The sequence below is a fragment of the Psammomys obesus genome, unplaced genomic scaffold (assembly GCF_907164565.1).
Source record: "Psammomys obesus unplaced genomic scaffold, mPsaObe1.curated_primary_1811, whole genome shotgun sequence".
NCBI classification, from domain to species: domain Eukaryota; kingdom Metazoa; phylum Chordata; class Mammalia; order Rodentia; family Muridae; genus Psammomys; species Psammomys obesus.
Window position 1 is genome coordinate 31,446,886 of NW_026592118.1, and position 13,615 is coordinate 31,460,500.

At 46.5% G+C, this 13,615-nt stretch overlaps 1 protein-coding gene across 1 annotated transcript; it reads left to right on the forward strand.

Moving 5' to 3' along the window:
• The first annotated feature begins 337 nt into the window (after positions 1-337).
• On the forward strand, positions 338-13,342 carry Peg10 (paternally expressed 10). The gene is given in 3 exon segments (XM_055612849.1): positions 338-396; positions 6,942-8,137; positions 8,140-13,342. Coding segments are annotated over 3 exon segments (3,084 nt in total). The 5' UTR covers positions 338-391; the 3' UTR covers positions 10,023-13,342.
• Positions 13,343-13,615: the final 273 nt, after the last annotated feature.

Consider the following 13,615-nt stretch of genomic DNA (forward strand, 5'->3'; position numbering starts at 1 on the left):
CCCTAGCGGCGGGCCGGAGCGGTGCGGGCCGCGCCCCCGCCCCATCCCCCAGGCGCCCGCCCACGCGCCCCCGTCCGCCCCCGCCGCCCGCGAAGCACGCTGGGACTCGGCGCCCCCCCGCCCAGGGCCGCTCTATATAAGGCAGGCGGTCCGGGCTCCCGGTACACGCGTTTCCAACTTCTGTTGGTGTGTGTCGAAGAACCCTGACCAACCGCGACCCGAGGAGAGCAGCCGACGGAGACGGTCCACCGAGCCTCGCCGAGGTCCACTGCGCGGGCTGCGGTCCGGAGCTCTCTCCGGACCGCGGTCACCCAGTGGACCCGTCCCCTGGCCGGGTCCGAGACCCCCGTCGCCGTGCCCGTCTTCGCAGAGGAGTCCTCGCGTGGTGAGTATGCGGTGAGGAATTTTTTTTTTTTTTTTTTACCAAAACCCCTCCAAAAAAAAAATCCCGATCAACACGCAGATCTCCCCCGATCCGACCTGATGGTCACCTTAACATTTTTTTCGGGAGCTGCGGGAGATGAAGTAGCGCCCCGGAACATCTCCGCGCACATCGCAAAAAAAAAAAAAAAAAAAGAAATCGCGTCACGCCTTCAGTGGCCGGATCCCCCCGTGCTCCCCGAGACCCGAGTGCCGCTCGGCGAGCCTTCACGGCTGCGGCCGCACGCCTCGGGTCTCCGCGGACGCGTCCGCGACGGGGTCGGTGGACGCATGAGCTGCGGACAGCGATGAGCTGCAGACGGACGCCACCCGGGGTGGCGAGCTGCAAAGTGGCCCTGCAACTCCCGGGCGCTCCCGGCGCCGCAGACGGGCCGGGGGGGCGCTTTACGCGCCCCGCGTCCTCCCAGGCGCCCACCGCGGGGCGCCTCGCGCGGCAAGGAAGAGCCTCCCTTGGGGCGCGTCACGCGAAACCCTGATGGGCGCTTCACGCGCCTCCATGTGCCAATGGGCGCTTCACGCGCCGCCATGTGCTAATGGGCGCCCCATGCGCCTCCGCTGTGCTAATGGGCGCTTCATGCGCCTCCGCTGTACTAATGGGCGCTCCAGGCGCCTCGGCGAGCTAACGGGCGCTTCGTGCGCAGCTAAAGCGGGCCGGATCGCGGCCGCGGCAGACAGACGGACGGACGGACGGACACACGAAGTGGTCCGCGCCTCGCGCGCGCGCGCCCCAGATCCTCCCGAGACGAACCTGGATGCAAAAAGCGCAAGGGGTTTGGGGTGGTGGGGAGGGGAGGGGGAGGTTGGAGGATTTATAAATGCGCTAAAAACTGCTGCAGCGGCCTAAGAGCTGCGCAGCCACGGAGAAAGTGGCGTTGGAAAGACGCGAGGGAAAGTACAGCTCGCGGCCTTGGAGGGGGCAGAAAGCGCCTTTTCCCGACCCTCGGGGCGGGGAGTGGGGGGGGCAAATCCGTCTTCCCTCGAGACGGCGATCTGCGTGATGGTGGTGGCAGACAAGATGGAGCCCCGGGCGGCAAAACTGAGTGTTTAGCATTCTGCCCGCACCGCTCCTGCTCTGGCAGTCGAGTGGAGGAGGGGGCCCGGATTTTGGAGATGGCAGAATGGGCTGCCTTGTCTAAGGGTGATGGATGGAGGTGACGGTCCAGTCCACTCGGTGGCGCGAACTGGCGTCCAGCAACAGTTTGTGGAGAGAGAGTCTGGTTTGCGGGAGGGGGGAGGAACGGGCCGAGGCGGGGTGGGGGGGGGGACGGCTGGTCGCTCTTGCTGCGCAGAAGGAATCTGGGGAGCTGGTGGGAGGGCGCGGGGAGGTGGGAGGGGGGGCGGGGGGAGGCGTGCAGACACTCTGCAGCCCTGGAGCAGCCAGTCTCAGACCTGCCCCGCCCATCCTCGCCCGCCTTCTCCGCAGTGTCTACACGGAGCGACCTAGCGCCTCGTCTGCGCGCCTCGTCTGTCGCGCGCCTTTCCAGAACATGCTTCCACGGGCCCAACCTCCCAAGTGCTGACGCCTCGGAGCCCAGCCTACCTAAGCCCCCCCAGGCCCCGCCCCCCAGGCCCGCCTCCTCAGAGGTGGCCCACCCAGGCCCCGCCCCCAAGGCCCGCCTCCTCGGAGGTGGCCCGCCCCCAAGCCCCCGCCTTTCCTGAGCCCGCCTCCTCTGCGGAGGCCCGCCCAGCTCCGCCCCCAAGGCCCGCCTCCTCTGAGGTGGCCCGCCCCCAAGCCCCGCCTCCTCTGAGGTGGCCCACCCCCAAGCCCCGCCTCTCAATGTTCGGCTCCTCCCATAGTCCTTCCAAGGAGGAGGCCCAGAGCCCCGCCTCCCTTCAGCCAGCCTGCGCCTGCGCAGTGTGGGCCCCCACTCCCCCCCTTCAGGCTTGCCTCTAGTGCGCAAGTGCGCCTCTACCCTGTCTGAGCCTGGCTGTACAGCCCCGCCTCCCTGCGGTTTCTCTGTTGCGCGGTTTTACTTTTTGTCCACAGGTGTCTGGAAAATATAAGAATAATAAGAATAATTAACAACAATAATAAGAAGTATGCCTGGCATACATAAGCACTTTTAATAAGTGCCTTGCATTATTAAATAAGATGATCCCACAATTAAAACTTCTGATGCTGGGATATGGGAACTTGTAAAAAGTCCCAACAGATGCCTTGAAGCAATTAAGCCAATTATTTAATTTAAATTAAAAAATAATTTTAAAATATTTTTATATCTAATTATTTTCTAAAGACACCATTGGACTTCCTGGAATTGGATGCTTTGGTGAATACAAGGACAGGCGCAGCCTGAATTGTGTTTCTTAGGAGTTTTTCGTGGTCCTGTTGTTGTGGCGTGGCCTCTGAGGGAGGTGTTTGTGAGCATAGAAAGTGTTTTTCCTTTTTTGTTTTTTTTCCTTAAAATTTCTAGGTGATTAGCCCTGGCTAACCTGCCAGTTGGGCTTGGCATATAGTGGACATTCATTAAATGTGTTAAGTGGCCAGAGTAAATTAATTGTTCATTGTCCTGTTGCTGGCCTTCAAGATTCTTTTGAGCTTTTGGTACTTTTTCCTATGGTGCTTTGCTGTCCTGAGCTGAGTTGCTGGCCCCACCCCCTTTAAAAGTTTCTGTTTTAAAGTGTGTTTTTGAACTCCAGTAATATAAGCTGTAATTATAATGTTAAAAAACTATATTCCAAATAATTAGTTTTTTTCATAAAAAGCTAATTATTTGTTATTCCAAGTAATTAGCTTTTTTCATAAAAAGCTAATTATTTGTTATTCCAAGTAATTAGCTTTTTTCATAAAAAGCTAATTATTTGCTGTCCCAAGTAATTAGCTTTTTTCATAAAAAGCTAATTTAAATTTGGGGCAAGTGGGTTATTAATGTTACATATTGAGATTTAAAATTTGTGTGATGTAACAGACTGGTTACATTGCAAGGCAGTGATTGTTTCAATTGGCTTAATTAAACATCTGTGTAATTTACAGAGAAGCCAAATAGAAATATTTCTAAATTAATGAAGAAATTAAAAAAAAATGGCTCCATATATTACAGACTATGAGCCAAGATTTTTTTTAAGGGGACAAATGGGGGCTTTGCTCCCTCAGGCTCCTGCCTTCCTAATGCCCCTCCCTAATTTATAATTATCTATGGGAAATACATGCTTATAATTAAAGCTTGAAATTTATGCTTTGCTTTAAGAATTTTATCTACATATTAAAGAGATTCAGAACATTGGAAAAATATATGCAAATTGCACAAACAATCTACGTAATACTAAGAAAAGGACACTTGAAATGTTAAAGCAACTAAGACTTGCTTAATGATGTTTCATTTCCTAATGAGACATTTATACATGATTTTATTTACTATTATTGCTCTTTGATGTGTTTGGGGGAATAAAAAACCACTTTGAAGAAGTCATTTTATAAAGAGTTAATAATTAATCAGATGTATTTATTTATTCCTAAACTGACTAAAACTTAATTATCATACTTGAAGATGGCTCCTGTCTCAGGCAGCTTGGCTTATGCAGTGTGACCTTAAGGTTTTCAGGAATGGGAAAGCTCAGCAACCCCCATTCCTAGTCCATCCTTTTAAGAGGGAAGTTGAGGAGCCACAATTTTTAAGTCAAACTAAAATTAAGTCACAATGCTCCTTGCCTCTCAATTTGTGCTGCCTCAGTTGCTCTTTAGACATTTGATTAGTTCCTTAGTGTTACCCCTAAGCAGTTTGCCCAAGACCCTCTTTTAACTGATTAAACTACTCTGCTTTGGAGCAGAGTCCCACCCCAAAATTGCAAGGCCCCCAATGGGGAGGGCCTGAGGCGTAGGAGTGGTAAAGGTCACAGATCTTAACTGGTGACCCCCACAAGCCAAATAAGGGGCTTAAATTGTCTAACCAGTGCTGCATAGTTGAAAAACAGAAGTTATGCCCCTGAATGTCTTGGTGGGAAGGGCACACTTCTCTAAGTTACATGAGTGCAGCTCCTCCCCTATTTCCTAAATTAATTAATTACCTTTAAATTATCCTACTGATGTTTTGTTCCCCAAACAGTGTATTCATTGTTGTCTTTTATAGGTGTTAATACCCACCAGACCTGGCTTTAATTAAGCCCACTCCAGTAGCTCTGGACCTTTCTGACCTAGGTCAGGCTGTACCAGGCCACGCTGAGACCATCTTAATAAACTTTTTTAATTTCTATTTTGAGATTATTATTTTTCTAGATGACAAAAGTCACACGTTAGTCACCTGTGTGCTCTACCTATTAGGGAGGCCACAGGAACAGCTTGGGACAAAGGGAAAATGGCTACAGGGGGTTATGGCAGGGGAGGGGGCTAAAAGATGTGGTGGGGGGGTAAGAAAGCAGGGGCATGGGACAAAGAGGACGGGACAAAGAGGATGAACAGGTGTCACGTGGGATGACAGTTTTCCTCTCTTTTTAAAATTATTTTGCTGATTAAAATATTAGCTAACTTTTCTAATTAACAAATTTTTATCTTTTTTATTCATGGACTTTAATTGGTGTCCATTTTTGCCTTGACTGGTCAGAGAAAACTTGTCTTTAAACTTATGTTTGTTCAAAAGTTTTAAACTTAACTTTGTATCCTTAAACTTTTATTAAATTTTTTAATTAAAAGTTTGTAGCTGTTTAAAACTCTTATTGAACATTTTAAATTAAAAGTTTAAACTATTAAAAAGTTTTAAACTTTTGAAAGTTTTAGAACTTTCAAAAAACAGAACTTTTAAAACTTTTCTAAAGTTTTTTAAGCTTGAAACTTAAATGATATTTGTAAGTTCAAACTTTTTAAGTTTTTTTAACTTTCAAAAACAGAACTTTTAAAACTTTCTAAAGTTTTAAACTTTTAAAAAGTTTTTTTAACTTCAGTAAATTTTGTTATTTAACTTCAATAAACTTTGTTAAACTTTTTAAAAAGTTTTCCAGACTATCCAATTACAAAGTTTTTAAAAGTTTCTAAAGTTTTCAGCTTGAAACTTATAAATTGTTTAAGTTCAAACTTTTTAAAGTTGTCTTAAAAGTTAAGTAAATTTTTTTAAACTTTCAAAAAGTTTGCTAGACTGTCCAACTACAAAGTTTTTAAAACTTTAAAGTTTTAAACTTTAAACTTAAAAGTTGTTTATAAGCTCAAACTATTTAAAAGTTTTTTTTTTTTTTAACTTCAATAAACTTTCAAACTTCTAAAAAAGTTTGCTGGATGGTCCAATTACAAAGTTTTAAAGCTTTTAACACTTTAAGATCTTATTCTTTACTATAATTATTTAAATATACTGTATTTGAGATTTGAGAACCTAACAAATGCATAATTATTAACCACTCTAAAAACATTTAACCCTCTTTTTCAGAAAGTACATAGGTAAACCCTGTGCTGTGATTATCACCGCACTCAGTGAAAACATTTAAAAACTACTCTTCCCACATCTGCTCACCTCCTGAGAGTTCAGGGTTACCCCACCTTAATTTCACAAGCCTTTGGGTGGGGCTTTACTGAAAAATCTCAATTAAAAACTAAAGGCTACTTGCTGGTGACCAGTACAAAAAGTTCTATATTTCGTTGACTAATATATATATATATATATTTAAGTACCTCTAAGATTCAGGATGCCCAAGTGGCAATAGCTATAGCCCCTCCCCTTAACTTTAACAAAAGTTACCTTTTGTTATTTAATTAATTAATAACCTTATTCATAATCAGTTACCAGGAATAATTCATTGACTTTTACCTACATTATTTAATTAAAGCATAATAAAATTGAATTATACTATTATCAGGCATCTTTTAAAAATAGCCCATTTCTCCCTAAGTTCCATCAATTAATGTTTGTTTAATGATTGCCTAATAAAGTAAACTGACATCTCCTTGAGCTGTTCAATGCCTTTCTGTCCCATAAAGAATTCCCCTGGGGAAGTTATCTTGTGGTCACAAAAGCGATTAGAGCATCTTGTGTTTTCTGTGATAGTGTTTGTTGTTTGACTTAATAATTAGACCTTCAGTGTTAAGGGTGAGATGTGACCTTTGGCCCAGTATACTTTGTTTTCAGAGATGATGAGTATAGTTGTGGTTTTGATACCTACCTCTTGTGCCTGTGTGTTGGGGGGGAGGGGTTCTTATTGATTAGAAAATTAGTTATTATCTCCCAGCGTGCTACTTAGTAAAATGTATAATGCTGGAATTGTTTTGTATAATTTAGAAGTTGTTTTGCATAATTTGTTTCCTATTTATCTTTGCCTTGTAAGTTTTATGCTGTGTGACCTCCATGAAAAACTACTCCTTTGCCAATAGAAGACTCATTTGGATATCTGGAAATCAAGAAGTAGCATGCTTTTCATTATTTTGTGAATGAGTACTTCATCTTCTTTTAAGGCTGTCTGTTCTGTTGACTAATTATCAACTGATAATTATGAGTGGATACTTGAAAACCCAAATCCCTGCTTATAGCAACTGTATATGTTGAATGCATATGTTGAATGTGTGCTTTTGCTGTCATTTACAGGAACAGGCGGGTTTTGAGAACCAAAAAAAGACGCCGACCACGAGGGGCCCAGGATCCCAGGCTTCCTCCCCAGAGGAGTGAGGCGACCCCTGGGAGGTCCCCTCCCACCACCACCATGGCGGCTGCCGGTGGTGACTGCCCGCCCCCTCCTCCACCACCTCCTCCCAACAACAACAACAACAACAACAAGCCCCAGAGCTCCAACGATGACGAAGATCAGCGCAGATATGAGGATTTTGCTGACAACTACCTGGCTCTGCTGGGCCAGCAGCCAGAGATGAACAACAACCTACAGGAGCAGATGCAGTTATTCTCAGAGGAGAACAGCTTTCTCCGGTTCCCAGTCGAAGATGAAGTTGAACAAGAACCAATACCTGAACACATCCATATCCCTGTCCCTCAGGACAGTGACGAAGACGACCTTGAACTCCAAGGTGCTGCAGCGGCCGCTGCTCCAATCAATTTCGAGGATGACGGCTCTGAAGACCTCCCGGAGAAGTTTGACGGCAACCCCGACATGCTGGGTCCTTTCATATCCCAGTGCCAGATCTTCATGGATAGGAGCACCAGAGATTTCTCAGCTGATAGAATCCGCGTGTGCTTCGTGACAAGCATGCTGACCGGCCGTGCCGCCCGCTGGGCTTCTGCCAAGCTGGAACGATCCAGTTACCTGATGCACAACTACCCTGCTTTTATGATGGAGATGAAGCACGTCTTTGAAGACCCTCAGAGACGCGAAGCTGCCAAACGCAAGATCAGACGTCTGCGCCAGGGCATGGGATCTGTCGTGGATTACTCCAACGCATTCCAGATGATCGCCCAGGACCTGGATTGGAACGAGCCTGCTCTGATTGATCAGTTCCATGAAGGCCTCAGCGACCAAATTCAGGAGGAGCTGGCTCGCCAGGAGACTCCCAAGACCCTGGATGCTCTGATCAGCCTGTGCATTCACATCGAGAGAAGGCTGGCACGTGCTGCTGCTGCTGCTGCAAACAAGCCTCCCACTGAATCCCCACCGAGGGCCCAGGAGACGCCTCAGAACAACCAGGCTGATCCCACCGAGCCTGTGGGCGGTGCTCGCATGCGCCTGACCCAGGAAGAGAAAGAAAGACGCCGCAAACTGAACTTGTGTCTTTACTGCGGCAACGGAGGTCATTACGCCGACAACTGTCCAGCGAAGGCCTCCAAAAATTCGCCGCCGGGAAACTCCCCGGCCCCGCTGTAGAGGGACCTTCAGCGACCGGGCCGGAAAGAATAAGGTCCCCCCCCACCGAGGCTACGACTCCGCACCTGCAAGTGATGCTCCAGATTCATATCCCGGGCAGACACACCCTGTTTGTCCGGGCGATGATTGATTCTGGAGCATCCGGCAATTTCATTGATCAAGAGTATGTCATCCAGAATAGAATTCCTCTAAGGGTTAAAGAATGGCCAATCATGGTGGAAGCTATAGATGGGCATCCCATAGCCTCGGGCCCAATCGTTCTAGAGACTCACCACCTGATTGTCGACCTTGGAGATCATCGTGAAGTGTTGTCTTTTGATGTAACTCAGTCTCCGTTCTTCCCTATCGTCCTGGGAGTGCGCTGGCTGAGTACCCATGATCCCCACATCACCTGGAGCACCCGCTCTATTGTCTTCAACTCTGATTACTGCCGCTTTCGCTGCCGGGTGTTTTCCCAGATACCTCCTCCCCTCCTGTTACCAGCACTACCACAGCTGCATCCACATCTGCACCCTCACCTGCACCCACATCTGCATCCGCATCTGCATCCCGCGCATCTGCATCCCCCGCATCTGCACCCGCATATGCACCCGCATATGCACCCTCATCTGCACCCTCATCTGCATCCTCATCTGCATCCTCATCTGCATCCGCATCTGCATCCGCATCTGCATCCTCATCTGCAGGAGCAGCTGCATCATCTGTATGAGCATCTACATGAGCATCTGCATCAGCATATGCACCAGCATATGCATGAGCACGTGCACGAGCACGAGCAGGAGCAAGAGCAAGAGCAAGAAGAGGAGCAGGAGCAAGAGGAGGAGCAAGAGCAGGAGCAAGAGGAAGAGCAAGAGCAGGAGCATGTGGATCCACATCTGCACCCGCACATGTACCCGCACATGCACCCACACATGCACCCGCATATGCACCCTCCGCATATGCATCCCCATCACGGTCCGCATCGGGATCCACATCAGGATCCAAACCAGGACCCTCACCAGGATCCTCATCAGGATCCTCATGTCCACCTGCACCCCCACGTGCATCCGCATCTGGATCCACACCTGCATCAGCATCTGGATCCACACCTGCATCACTATCTGCATCACCATCTGGATCCACACCTGCACCAGCATCTGGATCCACATCTGCACCAGCATCCTCATCAGCATCCGCATCCACCATTCTTCTACCACATGGATGGATACCGAGTTTTCTACCCTGTGAGGTACTGCTATGTCCAGAATGTGTACACGCCCGTGGATGAGCACGTCTACCCAGGTCACCGGCTGGTCGACCCTCACATAGAGACGATCCCCGGAGCGCACAGCATTCCCAGCGGACATCTGTACTCACTGTCGGAGACTGAGATGGCTGCCCTGCGAAATTTCGTGGAGAGGAGCGTGAAAGATGGGCTCATGACTCCCACCGTCGCCCCCAACGGAGCCCAAGTTCTGCAAGTGAAAAGAGGGTGGAAACTCCAGGTCACGTGCAACACCCGAGCTCCACAGAGCCGCACCATCCAAAATCAGTATCTTCGCCTGTCTCTTCCAAACATGGGCGACCAAGCACACCTGGCCACCTATGCTGAATTAGTCCCTCAAGTTCCTGCATTCCACCCGTTCCCTGTCTATGCCACCTATGCGGGCCATCCAGTGATGTTCGCATGGTACCCAGTGGCACAAGATATACACGGAAGACTGATCGTCGTACCTGTTGTGGTCACCTGGTGTCCAAATTGGTACCGCCAGCCTCCGGTACCCCAGTATCCTCCCCCGCAGCCACCGCCACCGCCACCGCCGCCGCCGCCTCCACCACCACCACCTCCACCACCTCCATCCTACAGTACCTTGTAAATAATCTGCTGTGTCCTTCAGAATCTCCGCCCTCACCTTTAGCCTGTGCAGCTTCTCAATCAATTTCTGTGTGCTTGCTACTGAACTTCAGGCCACCTAAGGCCCCAAAGCACACAGGGAAGTAAGTGGACAAGGCCTAGGTTTTACCTGTTAAAACCTCTCACCATCTCAGTCACAGGCTGCCACATTTCTTTACAGAGAAGCTGATACAAGCACAGGCCATGCTGATTTCTTACAGAGGGGGAGAAGAGGAGGAGGACACACCCACCTGCCCGTATCCTAGTTACATCACTGGAGGACGGGCGCCTTATGAAGGAAGCCACGCTTTTTGGTGCAGTATGGAAAGGCTTCCGTGATCCTCTTGCTGCACCCTATGAAACTTCACCATCTTCAAACTCCATTGTCATGGTTCCGTTAATTTTTCAAGGAGCAGCAATTGGACTGGTTCTTTGCAACACGAAACACCTCAGCTTGAAAAGGAAGTGCTCTCTCAGATAGACTTGTGAGTGTGCCTTCACATTCTGGTGCAAATCCCATGTACCCAAGAACTCTGGCTTTGACGCGACATCTTAATCATCATCATGCCAGTAAGGTTTCCTTACAGTGTTGAACCTGGCGACCAGAGGCTTCTGGTGGCTGTAGGTATGGTAGGTTTATTTTTAGAACGTTGTAACCACCCCTCAATCACGCAAGAGGACTAAAGAGTAGTATGTCAAGAGGACTTCTAAATGTGGTACCCAAACTGTTACAAGGGGCTGTGAGTTAGTTCATTGTTGCTAATTGGCTGGAGAAACACCAGCAAAGTTTTGCAATCATCTACCCCTGTGTCTGCCTCCATATGCATCTGGGCATCCCATCAGCCACCCCCTCATTGGCCTGTACCATGAGGATGTTTAGAGAGGGGAAATGATTTTGCACCCAGATCCACACTCCAGTCATGGAAGATCTCTTTGGAGAAGAGGAATTAGAGCACTGGGCATCGTCTTGAAGATATGAGCTTCTACGAATGAGGTCTCTTGCTACTACCTTGAATCATTCATCTAACCTCTCTTTTTCTGTTTGATTCTCTACTACTGCCATTAACCCTGCTGCAGAGTTTGCCACCTTCCTGCCTGATTGCTGAGACTCCATTTTGCTGCCACGCAAGGAGATGAAAGAGGCAGGCCTAACGGAGAATGTATTTCAATACAGTCTCCAATTGCCAAACACAGGTTGAGCAGTAGGATACAACATGGTTTTTATTTCAGTTTGCTTGTCGTGAAAAGGAGTCTTAATGGTGAAGTTTCCTTTTCCATCAACATCATCTCTCCCTTACCCTTGCATGTTTGAATAGTTTAGTGGGTTGTTGTTTTTTTAAGGATTTTTAAAGTGTTGGCTATGCTTTCAGAATTTTCATTGAATTACAAAGTAATACCCAATTCTTCTGACTCAGTACTGTGATTTCGAATCATCAATTTTAAATTCTATCAATCAGGCCTTTAAAAGTCACCAAAAAGGAGATACAAATTAAAAGAAGACACCCAATCAGTTATTGATTCTCGCTCAATGGAATGAGAAAGCTTGTCAGTCATCCTGTGTTTTACAGTAATTACTTTTAAATGGTGCATTTGTGCTTCTGATTTTTGTGAAGCGTCACTTCAGTTTACCTCAAATCTCAATTCCATCCTTCATACATTTTAAATTCATTTGATCTTCAAGCTGCAGAGTGCCTAGAAATGGGTCATCATCTGCAGCCCTGGCATAGACACAGGGACCTTTGCCGCCACTGCAAGCAAAGATCTGGAGAAGTTGACCACCTCAGTCAGGGAGAACAAGCTGGTGTGAGTTTACAGCTCACAGACAACATCCCTGACCCACATTGGATTGTATTTTGAAGCTTGCCATTGACTTTTCGGCACTGTGTACTATGCTCTATTCCTATATATACTTAAATCTTAGGCTAAGGATAGGTTAGGTTAAGTTAGGTTAAGGATAAGTACTCTTACATTTACTTTATAGTACTGAAATTTTGTTAAGTTTCCTTTTTATCAATTTATTTTGCTTCTGTTGATCAAATTTACAGTAATTGTTTCTACTTTTCTTTTATTTTGGCATTTCCAACAAAAATGTCTTTATTCATTTATTAGGAAGGAAAAATAAGTCAGAAAGGGAGGAGAGAAGACAAACTAGCAAAATTAACTAATTGGCTGTAGGCCCAAATTTTCATTGCTTATTAATTAAAGATGAAGGGGATGTGAGAGTTCCTATTGCTGGTCATGAAGGTCACCATGAAGAGTCAGTTTAGTTTAAACCAGGAGGTGTTTGGCTGAGATAGTAATTTGAGATGGGCATCTGTGTGGTGCACTCCAGGATTGTGTTTAAGTTCACAGGTACCTCTTGGACTCCTGAATTGATCTCGCTGTCACACATCACTGACATCCGCATCCCACATCGTTTCAAGATTGGCAACAGAGAGCACCGTGTTGGAGAGGCCTGAGCAGTCATGAAGGACCACCTGCGGAAGAGAAGAGTCTGCAGGAACCATACTACATATTCAGCTGGAGAGGGAACACGCATCTGATGGGAATGGAATTTGTTGATTGTTTCAGATTGTAGTACATTGTTGAGTTGTTTTAAACATTGCATTGTTTTTCTTTTTCTTTTTCTTTATTCTATAGTCAATTAAGTAATAGGGGATAGATATTTTAGGCTGGGAGGGACTATTAAGTAATCTTAGGTGGGTGGGTAATTTAGGAAGTTAAGATAAGTTAGGATAAGTTAGGATAAGTTAGGTTAAGTTAGGATAAGTTAGGATAAGTTAGATAAGACATCTCAATAAGTGGACACGTGTACTTATTTGTCCCTCTTAACCCTACAAACTGTACCTTTAACATTCAACTCAGAGGAAACTGCAGGGAAATCAACATTTTATGAGTGAATTGGACATGGATAAAATTTATGTGAAAGTTCAAAGATGATTAGTTTAATCTAATAAAGGCCCTAGTAATTAACTCCAGGGATAGATTGTGAGTAAATCATTGAGAGAATTAGCAGATGATAGGCATCATTTGAGAAACTGTTGCTGGAATAAAGCTTATAATGCCAAATGATAAATGTTAATGGAAATTATAAGAAAATGATGAATAAGAATCCTTGCTCTTTCCCTGTCAGTAATCCTCCTCCCCCGCCCCTCCCTACCCCATCCTTTCTTTCCTCCCCCCCTCCAAACCCGCCCTTCAAACAATATTACTGTATTCTCTTTACTATATTTCAATGTATTACTAATGCTGTATTGATGTTACAATAAAAATTCAATAAAAAGACTTAGTGGTTAAGGCAAATTGTGTCCTGATCATTTCAGCGCCCATCTGCATCAAGAATGGAGGGAGGAACAGTGGGATGGGTCTGGAATGATAAAGGGTGGGAGCTAGAAAGAGAAGGGGCTGGGGAGGGGCCAAATGGGAAAAAAAGATGGGGTAAGGGTGGGTATGGGAACAAGTTTGGCATGGAGGTGATATATAAACAACACATCAGACACACCGTTCATTATCAATGATAATGCCCATATTATCCTCCAGAAAATCAAGTAATTCATGCAAGCTGTGAAGTTAACA